Source organism: Kogia breviceps, chromosome 10 (assembly GCF_026419965.1).
Source record: "Kogia breviceps isolate mKogBre1 chromosome 10, mKogBre1 haplotype 1, whole genome shotgun sequence".
Lineage (NCBI taxonomy): Eukaryota > Metazoa > Chordata > Mammalia > Artiodactyla > Physeteridae > Kogia > Kogia breviceps.
Genome location: NC_081319.1, coordinates 36401890 through 36416397, shown reverse-complemented (window position 1 = coordinate 36416397; position 14508 = coordinate 36401890). Strand labels below are relative to the sequence as shown.

General features: G+C 49.4%; 1 protein-coding gene across 4 annotated transcripts in view; it reads right to left on the bottom strand.

Annotated features, from left to right (window-relative positions):
* STIMATE (STIM activating enhancer) overlaps positions 1–14508 on the bottom strand; it is a 54847-nt gene that overhangs the window by 16985 nt on the left and 23354 nt on the right. For all 4 annotated transcript variants that reach the window (XM_059076016.2, XM_067043995.1, XM_059076019.2 and 1 more), the window contains exon 2: positions 1324–1372. In XM_059076016.2, the coding sequence (XP_058931999.1) occupies positions 1324–1372 (49 nt within the window). The remainder of the gene's footprint in view (positions 1–1323; positions 1373–14508) is intronic.

Below are 14508 nucleotides of genomic sequence, written 5' to 3'. Positions count from 1 at the left end.
AGAGTAGATATTTTAGGCTGCGGGCCATCGTCCTCTGCAGCAACTACGCACTCTGCTGCTGCACTGTAAGAGCAGCCAGTCACTAGCAACCCACTGACACTTTATTTATGGAGATAGACAGCAGTCAGATTGGGCCTGCGGGCTATAGCTTGCCAACCCTTGGACTAGAGGACAGGAGTTTCAGAAAAGAAAAAACAAAGTTGGTAGTCTTTGGGACAGGTGGCAGGAGCACTGTGGAGATAACGTGGGCCCTCAGTTTCTCCTCGGCCGTGAACACCTGGGGACCATTCACAGTCTGTGGTCGAGGAACCTTTGGATTGTGGTCGCCTCTCTTGGCCTCCCAGGCTGGGCATTCAGAATTGGGCCAGGCCACTGACGGGGGTGATAAAGGGGCACACAGGGATGGGTCTCAGGGCTGGAACAGACCTTAGAGATTATCCAGACCAACCCTGCAACTGAGGCTTGAAAATCACTTCCTAAAATCACGGCAAAGTAGGAGCTGCCAAAGGGGATTGTGTGTAAAACCCAACTCCACATTCCCCCAGGCCCCCCACCCAAGCTAGATACCCAGACTTGACAGAAACCGACAGGTGGAAAATAAAAACGAATTGTCAACATTGAGAAATAATGCACTGAAGATCAATCAAGAATATGCTTATAATTTTATTAAGGGGCCTTTATCACAGAGATTTATCGGACGTTTCCTCTGGAGGGAAAGTAGCTATTGTTAGGACAGGTGCAAGAAAGATGGCTTCTTGAGGGCATTATGTTGTCCTGAGGAGCTGGCTGTCTCCTTCTAAGTGATTTATTTTTTTGGAGTTTTGTCTTTGGAAGCTATGTCTGAAGCTTTAACCACCATTTCTATAAAGGAAAAACTGCTGCTACAAGGTCATCCTGGGACTAAGAAAGACTAGTTTTGGGGAGAGGGGCATCTACACGGTACATTTGACTTATCTCCAGATTTAGATTATCTTTTTGCTTACACATAGAGTCCAAAGATTTAACATAGTCCAACAATAGGCAGACATAACTAACAAAGCCTGCAGCATGGACTGATAACATCTGTATCACCTTCCACCTCCTAAAACTAGACAGCAGTTATGACAGAATCGCCACTATCTGGCTGTCACTAACCCTATAGTGGGCTCAACAGTTATCTGAAGAAACAGAAGTGCTTTCATATTATACACAGTTCCTGATGATTAACTGGATTTCAACACTTTGTGTTATGTATAATTGCTCACATTTCATGCCCCCCCCCCCCAAAAAACCCCCCAAATAGTCAAAAGCATTCTAGGAATGAGTTAATATTTAAATACGCACCATATCCTCCAAGGACGTCTTTCATGCTTTGGTTCTCTGAAGCGTTTGACTGAAAGAAAAGACAGATATTCAGTACCTTTCTACAGTGATAAGGAAGCGAAGTGCATTTAACAAGCTGGGGGTTCTCGGCACACTCAGTGTTTAAACCACTGAGTCAGGGTACTTGCTCTTTAACATGGGATGATGTGCAAGAAGCCATGAAGGTCTCAGAGGCCCTGTTGCTACCGACCAGTAGAGACTCTTCCGAACTGGCTACTTAGGAAGAATGGCTCCTCACAGCATGTGGAAAATCGTATTTTCTTCTTTGTGACAAGGGTCTCTCAGAGAGGGCCTGGAAACCGCAAACGGGAATGTAGCTACTTCTAAGTTCAGGATCCAACGACAAATCCATCCACCTGCCCACCCACCCAAACGTTCACAGAGTGCCTGCTCCAAGCCAGGCGCTGTGGAGACAAAGGCAGAGGCAGCTGTAGGGGAGGGCAGACACGTACCCGCCGCAAGGGTGGTGAGCGCTCGAGAACAGATAAGTCTCAGGCAGAGTGAAGGCGGGAGCCCGCTTGCCTGCCTGGAGGAAGGGCACCAGTACGGATGGTGGCCAAGCCCAGTCCTGGGGACTGGGGATGAGGCTAGCAAACGGACCAGGGAGGGGAGAGAACAGCCGTTCTGGACAGAGCACACACCATGAGCTGACAGGTACAGGGACATGACGTGACACAGTGTGTGTGGCATAATTTGATGTGGCTTTAATATAGCAGGTAACAAGGGAGACAGGTTGAGCGGCGTCCTGAGTGCCAGGCCAAGGAGTCTGGGACGAATCCTGCTGGGAAGGAAAAGCCAGGGAAGAGACCTAAGCAGAGGCAAAGACACGGTGGGAATGGCAGAAAAGCAGCTCTGAATTGTGTAGATGGTGGGTTTCTGGGGGTGGAGAAGACTGAGCAAGGATGCTGGTTGTGTCCCAGTACCAGGCAGTGGCACTCCCAGCACAGGACAGTGGAGGCGGGACGCTCACTCAGCAACAGCCTGACCACGTCGAATGGCAAAGGGCTCCCCAGACTCACATCTTCACCTCAGGTGGGTCTGAGACACAACCGTTTACACTGAAGGAAACAAAAAAGTTCTAAGTGTCTTGTCCTCCACTGAAACCCTAGGCAGACTTACTTCCACAACGACTCTATCTACTAATACAATGCAAGTGCCACATGTGTGATGTTCTCCCACACAAAAGTACCGAGGAAGAAACAGACACGACAGTAGCAGGCAAGAACAGACTTCTGGCAGAGCCCCAATCTGCAATGAGGATGCAGGAAGAGGAAGGCAGGGAGAGAGAAACGGGTACCCAATCACTAAGCCCTACTTCTCTAAATAAATACAGGCAGCCCCTTGTTTGCAAAGCAAGGACTGTCTATGCACAGAAATGAAACGTCTGGTGTTTAGAGACATTTTGATAGAGACACCAAAAAGCAGGTGAAATTGTGAGGAGGGCTCTCATCCCGTTGACACATGAGAGATCCAAAACATCAACAAGGCCAAAGAGTCTTGAGGGAGGAGTTGAGGGAGGCCCAGAGGTTCTGCAAGCATCCTCTGGGCTGAGGGGCTCAGGAAAGAGATGCGGAGGGAGCTGGGCCAGGACAAGCCATCTGGAGGGAAAGCCCACAGGCAGGGCCAGAGCGCCTCCTGCTCATGTGTTCTCTGCAGGGGAGTCTGTCCCTATCAGCATAAAATAAAGGACATCAAAACATAACCCAAGAAGAATGTCCTCATTCTTAGGAGATACATGCTAAGGTACCAGAATGGGTACAATTTACTTTCAGGTGGTTTAGGGGGAAAATTATACATTATTTATGATAATTATATATAATAAATATATTATAAATGGCATAACTTATAATGTAATTATAAATAATTACACTATAATTATAAATGGTAAACACAACAAATATAAGTAATTATATAATAACTATTTATAATTATATTAATATAATATACAGTAAGGAAAGAGAAGCAAATATGGTGTTATGCGCCAAATCGTATTCCTCCTCCCACCCCCCTAATTCACATGAAGAAGTCCTAACCCCCAGGATCGCAGAATGTGACTACTTGCAGACAGGGTCTTAAAAGAAGTAATAAAAGTAAAACAAGGTCCATGGGTGGGCCCTACTCCACCATGACTGGTGTCCTTATAAGAAAAGGAGATTAGGACAGACACATAGACTGAGGGGTGACCATGTGAGGACACAGTGAGAAGACAGCCACCTCCAAGCCAAGGAGAGAGGCCTCAGGAGAAACCAAACCTGATGACACCTTGACCTGGGACTTGCAGCCTCCAGAACTGTGAGGGAATAAATTTCTTTTGTTTAATACACCGATTCTATACTTTGTTATGGCAGCCTTAGCACACCAATACATGTGGCAACACAGTAATTGATAAACCTAGATGAAGGACATTTGTGTATTCATTAAATTTATTTAGACTTTTTTTTTTAGGTCTAACATTTTTTGAAATAAAAAGCTGGGAAGAAAACACACTCTAGAAGAATGAACCAGTGCAAGCATTCAGAGAGCAATCTGGCAATATCTATCAAAACTGTTAATACCCACACCCCTTAACCTGCAGTGCACTGGCAGGTACATGTTGCACAGGTCTTACTGCAGCACATGCCAAGATGTATATAGGTTTCACTGTAATACTGTCGTAACAAAAACCCAGGAAGAAACAATCAATGTGGGGTCGGGTATATACATCACGGTACGAGGCAACACCATGCATTTACTAGAAACAAGGTAGATCTGCATGGATTAATACAGAAAGACTTCCAAATTATATTAACAAACTGCAGAATAATATGCCTACCATGATTCTGCTCTCAGACCCATTTTTAAAGAATGTATATTTATGCTGGTACTATGCAGGGGTTTTTTCCCTAGGATATGTAAGTGACTGTTAACAAAGGCTTCCTTTGATGAAAGGAATTATGGGTCATGGGACCCACAGACTTTTTATATCATTCTGAATGGTTTAAGCATTCTTCCATGTTCGTATTGTTTTTATTTCAAAAAACAAGACAAGCCTGTGTCAGAGACTTGTATTAATGCAGCAAAGTGGGACATGGGAGAAGTGATGTGACTCACAGCTGGGCTCTGGTTCAAGAAAGGAAGAGGAAGGGTGTGCGCAGGCCGTCTGTGTGCGGGAGGGCCCTACAAGGGACTCAGAGTGGATTCAGATTCTTCTGAAGAGCAGACGTGTGGCTCCTGCCTTCTCCCTCTCCATGTCCTACCCCCTTTCCCTGGAATATATGAGTCTAAAACCTTTTTTTGTTTTTAAATTAAAGGAAGAAGAAGCATGAAGAAAGCTACTCTAGATCTAATTTGGAAAAGAACAGAAGATCCCGTTCACCCAGCCATATGTTATTGAGGGGCCTGCTGTGCTATAGGGCCAGTTCCGCAGGAGATGAAATAGACAAAACCCCCTACCTTCCTTACATTCAAGGGGGGAGAGAGGAGTAAACACAGAGCATGTCAGGCAGCAACAAGGGACAGGAAAGCAGGAAAGGAGCGAAGGGGCCTGGGAAGTGGGTTTGCAGGGACAGATGAGGGGGCCTGGAAGGTGAGCATCAGTCAGTGAGAATCACCTGTGTCTGTGGAACAGCCGTCAGGCAGATGCCAGGGATAGGCTGGAGTATGAGACATGAAGTCAGAACTCCCAGGCCTTGTAGCCCAGGGAGCAAAGGCTCCCCTTTGCCTGCAGCGACGAGGGGGCAGCTGCAGGGCAGGACGGCTGTGACCTACAGTCGAATAGGCTCACCCCTGCTGCTGTGCTGAGCAGTCTTCAGGGAGACCAGTATGAGAACCCATGGTGAGGCAGTGGTGGCTTAGCCAGCTAGCAGCAGGAGAGGACGACAGGAGGTGGGATCCTGGCTGTATCTTTGACACTAAGCCAGCAGGACTCGCCGACAGGGTGGATGGGGGGGCGGGGCGTGAGAGGATGACTCCAGAGCTGGGAACTCACACTGTTCCACTGCACTTCTGGTTCTGGTTTGGTGGTGGTGAGAGGTGGGAAATTGGGGAGACACAAGACTTCTCGGCAGGTAAGAGAAGAGGAGCTGCCTCCGGGTCCCTGATGGACGACGAGCCAGGTAACCGTTCCCAAACAGGCCTGTTCCCCATGGGGCTGTGGCAGCTGCTCCCTCGGAAGCTCCAAAGAGTGATTCAGGCTCAGCCCTCAGACAACTGATCTTTTCTCAATTCCTAGTGCTTCCACAGGATGGAGAGAACTCAGACGGTGCAAGAGGGCAAAGCAAAGGGCAACCCATCCTTTCTAACGTATCCATCAACGTCCCCTGAGGCCGGAGGGCTAGTGGAGGGGAAGCAGGCACACCTCAAGGGGGTAAGTCAGGCCCCTGACACTCCGCGACACTGGAGCTGGAACCCAAGGTTGACAGAGCAGCGCCTAAGGGAGGCCCTCGTGGGATAAAGGAGGGGGAGTGAGTGGGGGGGTGGGTAGAGAGTGGGGGACAGACAAGGGGGCTGTTGGGGTGCACAGCCCTCAGGGGGCTCCCAGCAGGCTGTCTGCCTTCATGCACACACATCCCAGAGACAGGCGTGGGGCCCCATCGCCAGAAAAGCAGTAGTGGCCAATAGCCAGAGAGATGCGCTGTGAGTCCTCTGCTACTATGTGACTTTATGTAAAAAGAAAAAAAGGAGGGGGGCCTCTATGATCTAGCAGGTTGACCTCAAAATCAAACAAGAGAAAACAGGTGGAAGCAGCTGGCACAGAACACGTGCTCAGGAAAGCAAACCACACCCTGCAGGCCCTGTCCTGGACCGTCTTCCCTCTCCTCCCCTCTGTGTCCACTCTTCCCAGTCCTGGGGCCCAGCCACCCCATCCTGGTCCTGGTCTCTGAGAAGCGTGTGACCTAGGGTCTGCCAGCTGCAACGTGACCTCTCCACACCAGCCTCCCTCTTGCGCCTGCAGGCAGCTCAGGGTTCTAGAAATCCCTGCCATGTTCTGAGTGTTCCTCTGTGGCTCCCTTCTACCTCCCAATGGCTCTCTCCTCCCTCCACAGGCTCTCCTTCCTCTGCTTGACCCTTGGGGAGAAGGCCCCCTCTCAGGGTTTCTATGCCAAGGGTTCATCAGCCTCCTCCCCCAGCCCTGGCCCCCAGTGACCCTCCAAGTGCAGCCTGGTCCCGGAGTCATGCCTCCTGCCGACCCTGCCAGTCCTGCCTGGCTTCCCCGTTTCTGCATAGAATGGAAGTCTCCTCACCTCTGGGGCCTCCATATTCTCCTCCCCTGACTCTGTCAATCTCCCCCACCAACTCTGCAATTGAGGAGTCTTCTGGATGTGTCCCTTTCCCCATTTCTACCACTGAACTAGTCCAGGTCCTCATGACTGCTTTCCCATGCTAATGAGACTGCCTCTTCAAAGGTTTCCTTGCCCCCACTCTTCCCAGTCGCCTTACCCACCCACCTGCCCACCCATTCCCCTCCCCATCCCACCCACAGCCAGCACTTACTCTGTGCTGGGGATACTAAAATGCATAACACAAACACAGTCCCTGCCCTCAAGGAACTTTCAGTGTAATTACACTGCACATCATTTAACTTGCCTGAAACACAGCTCCCTTCTTTTCCAATCTTACTCATTTTTGAGTTAAAGTATATCTTTTGGAAGGGGTAAATATACAGAGAGTGTATAAAATCCAGAGAGTACATTCTTTTGGTTAGAACTTGTAGGGTACATCTTTTTCAATCTCCTTTCTTTCAACTTTATATTTAACATGGGTCTACTGTAAGCAACATACAGCTGAGTTCCCCCCACTCCAAATGTGGCTGGCAACTGAAGAGTGGTCCTCAAAAAGGCAGGTCCAAATCTTCATCCGCAATACCTGTGAATGTGACCTTACTTGGAAAAAGGGTCTTTGCAGATGTAATTGTTAAAGGTCTTGAGAAGAGATAATCCTCTATTAACGGGGGGTGGGAGGGTCCCTAAATCTAATTTCAAGTACCTTTATAAGAGAGAAGAGCGGAGAAGAAGGCCTTGTGAAGACGAGCCTAGGAACCTCTGAAGCCACCTGAAGTAGAAGAGGTAAGGATTCTCCCCTCTAGAGCCAGCGGAGGGGGTATGGCCCCACTGATACCTTGATTCTGGATTTTGGGCTTCCAGGACTGTGAGAGAATAAATTTGTTTTGTTAAGCCAAGAAGTTTGTGATTATTTGTTATGGCGTCCCTAAAACACTAATTAGGCAATTTTTTTTACTTTTACTTTTTCTTTTTGTTTTCTTGGCCGTGCACGGATTGTTTATGGGATCTCCCTGACCAGGGATTGAACCCCGGGCCCGCAGCAGTGAAAGCACAGAGTCCTAACCACTGGACCACCAGGGAATTCCCTTTACTTTTTTTCTTTTTTTAAAAAAAATTTATTTTATTTTATTTATTTTTGGCTGCATTGGGTCTTGGTTGCTGTGCGAGGGCTTTCTCCAGTTATGGTGAGCGGGGGCTACCCTTCATTGTGGTGCGCAGGCTTCTCATTGTGGTGGCTTCTCTTGTTGTGAAGCATGGGCTCTAGGTGCCTGGGCTTCAGTACTTGCAGCACGTAGGCTCAGTAGTTGTGGCACACGGGCTTTGTTGCTCCACGGTATGTGGGATCTTCCTGGACCAGGGTTCAAACCCATGTCCCCTGCATTGGCAGGTGGATTCTTAACCACTGCGCCACCAGGGAAGCCCCCCTTTACTTTTTCTTTTTTTTTAAAAAAATTAATTAATTAATTAATTTTTGGCTGCATTGGGTCTCCGATGCTGCGCGCAGGCTTTCTCTAGTTGTGGCGAGCGGGGGCTATTCTTCGTTGCGGGGCGCAGGCTTCTCATTGCGGTGGCTTCTCCTGTTGTGGAGCTCTGGCTCTAGGCGCGCGGGCTTCAGCAGTTGTGGCACGCGGGCTCAGCAGTTGTGACTTGCGGGCTCCAGTGCGCAGTCTCGGCAGTTGTGGCGCATGGGCCCAGTTGCCCTGCGGCATGTGGGATCCTCCCGGACCAGGGCTCGAACCCGTGTCCCCTGCATTGGCAGGCGGACTCCCAACCACTGTACCACCAGGGAAACCCTATTTCTTCTTAAAAAAAAAAAAAAATTCAGAATTCAAAACACTCCCTTCCATCTGAAATCCCAGTCCCTCTGTTTCCCTTCTCAAGGCCAACCACTGTCACCTGGATCTTGTGTGTCCTTCCAAAGATGTACCAGGCGAGTATAAAGATGGACAGATGTCTTTTTAAAGAGACAGACAGATGGTCGCAGACTTCACAGAGTCGGACCCTTCCCACTCTCCTTGAACACCCCCTGGAGCTTCACCTACTGTACACGTGGCTCTACCTCTTGGATTAGAGGCTATGTGGTATCCCATGGCATGGTAATATCACCTCTGAGTCATTCTACAAGCACCACTGCAGCGAATGTCCCTGCCATATGCCATCTCTGCCTGTGTAGGTAAATTCCTAGTGGAAGACTTGTTGCATCGAAGCTTATGTGCAGCTGACTTTGTCACACTGCCCTCCAGAGGATGTAGCAACCCATACAAGTGCCCTTTCCCCACGTCCCTGCCAGCACCGTGTATTAATGAAACTTTTTGCTTTGACAATGTGATCACTGAAAGGCAGCCTCAGCATGGCTGTAGGGTGCACTCATCAAGGCACGTGGGTGCCCAGGAAGCAGCTCAAGTGAGGTTGGCAAGACTCCCTCCTCTCTGCCCACCTGCTCTGGGCATTGGCTCACACCCTCCCCTGAGGGTACCAGGGCATAGTGCTCACTCTTCCAGAAGTTTTGTGTTTTTGGTGCCACACAACAGGAAGGCAGTATGGGTGATCAGATTCTACCTGTTTCACACTGGCAACCTCGTCACTTGGTTTTGCACACACCTCTCTGAGTCAGCACCTAGAGGGCAGGTACCTGGCAATCCACTTCCCTGTCCTCCTCGGAGCCTCGCCCAGTTGATGCCCCAGGGACTTGCTGAGTGGAGGAAGAGAGCTGGGATTTTATACAGGGATGTTTCCTTTTATATCACAAGGAAGAAGACATAAGAGGTGGCATTGCAAGTCAAACCACAGGAATTGGAAGGGAAATAATTTCCTCAAAGCAGCTGCAGTCCTACTTAGAAACCGAGTCATGAAAAGCACAACTGTTTAGAAATTAAACCACACAATTTAAGAGAGCCATGTCCGCGCTGGGCGCACCCTGAGAGAAGCAGAGTTAGATGCATGTAAGGGGCAGTAAGAGGCTCCTGACTGTCTAGTGAAGAGAAAGCAGGGCTCAAGCCTGAATGACAATGGGGTAAAGATGGGCTTCAGAAGACGTGGTTACCAGGAGGTAGCAGTCCCTTGAGCCCCTCTTTATCTGACGGCACTTCCCAAACCAGCATGATGAGGGTGTAAAATCACCCCTGCTGCGGATACAGTACAGGAAGGGGCTCATGAACCTGGTAGGCTTCTTGGCAGAGAGCTTCTCTTTGCCGTGAAAATCCACCAAGGCAATTCAATTACAATATAAAACATGTGGAACATTCACATTCTTACTACTGAAGTGTTAATCTTGAAGCTAGAAGGTGATCACAGACCACACAGCAGCCACTTTAGCATCTAGCATTTCACAAAGTGATACAACAGTAGACACCCTGAATGGTGCCATGTCACAGGCTACGGAAACAAGTCATAGGCTCTTCACCAGTCCCTGTGTGAGATCTCGGGGCCTCGGGATGTGAGCAGGTTTCCACCCCCTGGCGTGGGGGAGCTCCAGAGACTATGAGCTCATGCTTTCTTGTTCATCCCTGGGGGCAAACCCTCTCCTTCCAATGACCTGCAGCCAAAAAAAACCCCAGAGTTTTAGAGCCTTCTGCCCAGTGACAGGCTGCTGACCAGGACGACACTCTGATGGCCTCATTTCTCAAGCTGTACCACGGTTCAGTGGCTCATGCAACAGAGGCTTCCTGTAGAGGGTAACAGACTGTTTACTGGGGCAAATGGCAAGCAGCCCTCACCCGTGCCAGCTGGGGGTCAGTTCATAAATTAGGCAGTTTGGAATCTGGGTCAGAGCCAGAAGGGTCCTTGAGGGGCTAATGTCCTCGGTGTAAAGGGTGAGGAAAGTGGGAGGGAAGAGCTGATTTGTCCAGGATCACCAGGTACTTAGTAGTGGAGCTGGGGTGAAATCCGAGCCACCTGAGATAGGCCTCTTTCTGTAACTGGTACTGGCTGGGCCAGTGACCTTAAACCACAGCTTGCTGGCCAGCCAGTGACCTTAAACCACAGCTTGCTGCCTCTGTGTTCCCAGGACCCCAATCCCAAAGGACAGAAACTCCTGGGGGTGAGTAAATCCACCCTCACCGATGGAACCAGCAATCTAGGAAGGAATCAGCAATCTAGGAAGAACCCAGAAGTGTTTCTGTACTTTCCCTAAATTATAAACGATCATCCCAATATCCAAGCCTCCTTAATGCTCCCTAGTGGTGTGAAAACCCCAGAGGTGCTCAGTGTCTTCCGGGCAGGGAGCAAGTTCCAGGAAGACACTGAGGTAGCCTGCTGGTTGCCCCCCCACATCCACCGGCCCCTCTCTTTCCTACTAAGGAAGTCCCTTCTGTAGCTTGCAGACTGTGTCCTCGGCCTCCCCTGCAGCTGGGTGCGGCTGTGTGACCAAGTTCTAGCCTAGGATAGTTGTACATCCAGACTGGGCTGCTTTTTAAGAGGTGAAGAGCCATGTGATTCTTATGCCAAGGGACTAAAGGCAGTCCAGCTGGGGGTAATTTGAAATCTAGTCCCTGCTTTATCAAGTTTTATTATTTTAAGCCAGTCACTTAACTCTTCCGGGTCTAAGTGTCCTCAGCTGTCTATGTCACAGGGTCAATGTTGGGACAAAAGCAGCTGTAGCAGGTGAGTGGTGTGGCTGCTTCACCACCACCCTTCGTTAGGCATTCAATCCAGGATTTTACATCGTTACTTCTCATCTTCACAGCAACCGTGAAAGGTATCATCCTTGTTCTACACGTAAGGTCAGAGGATCTGCCAAAGGCCAAAAGTGGTACAACCAGCATGCGTATCTACATCTACCTGATTCCAGAGGCCACATCCTCCCCCCACCCCACCCCCACCAGCCAACCTGAGGAAGCCTAATCCAAGACAACGCTGGTTCTTGTAGGGCTGGACTGCAAGGGCAGAGAGAGCCCAGGAGGCTCCCTGAGGTCAGGGCCCACCTCCTCCCCGCAGCGTGTCCTCCCGACTCTGGTTCTCTTCCCTTAAACACCTCCACACTGCAGCTGGAGTGAGCTGAGATGCCACGCCTTGCTTAGAAGCTTCCAGAGTCTACCCCATCTCCCATCCCTCAGGGAACACAAGTTTGACTTTTCAAGTTGGCAAACAAGGTACCCGTGGCCTGGCATCTCCCAACTTGGCTGTCACTCACATTGTCCCTTTGGCTTGGGAGGGTCTCCACATTTCTTCTCCTGGAAAACTCTTAGATTAAGTTCAGACAACCCTAAGACATGCCTCCTTTGCAACTGGGCTAAGCCTCATCCCTCCCTCTGGTTCCTCAAAGTCTCCTATGCACACCCCTGGATTAACACTTCACGTGCAATACTAAGGATCTGTCTCTCCTGCGAGACTATTAGTTAAGGAGGCAGACGCCTCCTTAATTTATTTGTGTTTACACCCTCCGCACCCAGCTCAGCACCTTTTAGAAGGAAGCAGGCACTACCGAACAAATGGAGCAGAGCACACTGGGCTTCGTCACAGGCCAGAGGAGGTGACACCTTAGCACTCAGTGTGCAAAGCTCTGGGCTCAAAACCTCACGTCAGCAACTTACGTGGGTCCAGGGAAAGTTGTTAACCTTTCTGGGCCTCTATCTGCCTCTCTATAAAGTGGAAGAAATTACAGCACCCGTCTCACTGCAGCATTAGCAAGAATATATTTAGAGTATTTAAAACCGTGCTTTATACTTAGCAAGTACTGTGCACATCACAGCAAGAAGGAGCAGAGGTGCTACTGTTAGAGGAACAGTGCATCCTCAGGTGCAAAGCCCAGCTGCAGACAGCAAGAAAGCACTCATCTGATTATAATCTGTGGATCCAGAGCCTCCCTAAAGTCTTTCTTTTTTCTTATAGATTATAAATCATTGTGGCAAGTTTGGAAACCAGAGAAAGTGAAATTATCTAAAATGTCACCATCTGAATACAACCAAGATCATTAGTTGTTATATCACTGTACTTCTGGTTCCAAATCTCCTTCTGGCCTGCACTTCCCGTGTGGGACCAGATGAAGCTATAGCAGGCTATGCTCCCTGTTCCCTGGTCCGTCAGCCTTCATCAGCCCCAAGGGTTGGCCACTGGAAGAACTCTCCAGATGCTGGTGCTCTGAAAGGTGAGCACAGAAGAGTGGTGACAGGGACACCCTGGGCAGAGCGGCAGGGCACAGCTCAGGCTGGCATGGCCGGGCCTCCCACCTCACTACAGCAGGCAGCGAACACGGGACATGCTCAGGAAACACCAAGGGATTGACAGGACAGAGGGCTCAAGACCAACTCGGAAGGCTCAGAAGGGTCTCTGGGGAAAAGGGCTGGTTCTTGTCAAGACACCTCACGCTGCTCTTAGCTGAAGATGGGAGATGCACCATGAAATGAACTCGGGGACGCCGCAGACTTTCTTCTACAATCAGAGTGAGGAAAAAATTTGAACCGACATGTCACCGATTCAAGAAGCACCACGGAATGAGACCCTGTCATCACACTCTGATCCAGGGGAAAGAGCAGGTTGGTGCTGCTGTCCCACAAGCTGGCTGAGCAGGTGCCTGCAGTGGGGTGGGGTGGGGTGTGGGGTGTGGGACGACTGGGGTCAGAGTTCAGCTGAGGGTGTCCCTCCACTCCACTAAAACTCCCATGGCCACAGATCTGTCAAAAGGCAAACTTTATACTTCAGAGCTGTGCACTTTATATAAATGACACCTCCATAAAAATTTTAAAAACAACAAAACAAACACAAAGCCCTCCCATGCCTTTCTACAGCAGTTAGAATAAAACGCAGGCTCCTTCTCATGGCCAAGGTATTGCATGACTTTGGGTTCTCTCTGCTTCTCTGACTTCACCCCCTCATCCCCTCCGGCCTTCTCTCTATGCACCACACTCACCTGGCTCCATCCTGCCGCAGCTGCACCTTCTGTTTGGGACACTCTTCTCCCCGTTTGCCAAGTGGCGGGCCCCTCTTCTCACTCTTGTCCCAGTTTCCAGGTCACCTCCTCGGAAGCCTCTCCCAACCACTTCAGCTGCAGGTGTGCGCGTCCTGCCTTGCCCCCATCCCTCAATCTCACTTCCCTATCTCGTTTTCTTCACAGCACTAATGCCTCTCATCTCAGAAATTCTTTTGTGTTTTCCTGACCACTGTCTTTTTTTCTCCCCACTAGAAAGGAAGCTCTGTAAGACCAGGAACTTCTGCTCTGCTTACTCCACATTCCTAGCAGCTAGAGGGTGCCTGGCTCTTAACAGGGTGCTACACAATATTTGTCGAACAAAGGAATTCCTTCAGTCTGTCACTTAAGACATAGTTATTGAGTACCAGGTATCTAATTTTAATTCAATAAGTTCCATGAATTTGCACAGTGAGTTCTCCCAGAAGTTTGGTTTGCAAACCATTAGTCCTGCAACAGGACTAAAATTGCTTAGCTTTCTCTTTGGCGCCAAAGTAATCTGCCAGCAAGACTGCTAGAGGACACTACCCCAGACCTTTCCTCCTCCTAACTAACCACAAGGCAGGGTGAACAGTCCTGTCAAGGCCTCCCTCCCCATATCTGGCCTTAGATGCAAGAACCGGACACTCTGGGTTTGTAATCAGTTTAAGTGCTCATGAATATTTTTTGTAAGGACTCTTTCTGGACAGATGAAGCCGAGGTTCTAAGTTAGCCAGCTTTAATCCTCCCACGTGTGGGTGGGCCAAAGGCTGAGAAGCGAGAGAAAAAGCTAAACTGTCTAGCAAATAAATATGCTTAGCCTTCTAAACACGGGGCCTCCTTAGAAGCACAGCTTCCCTGGGAGCAGGGTGACGGTGCCATTTGCTAAAGCTGATGAACTCAGCAAGGGTGAGAGTGTTCCACGGGGAGCTCTTGGATGGAAAGAAATGAATGGCTGATAAGCACACAGAAGATATGCAACCTCAATAAGGTCAATTTTTA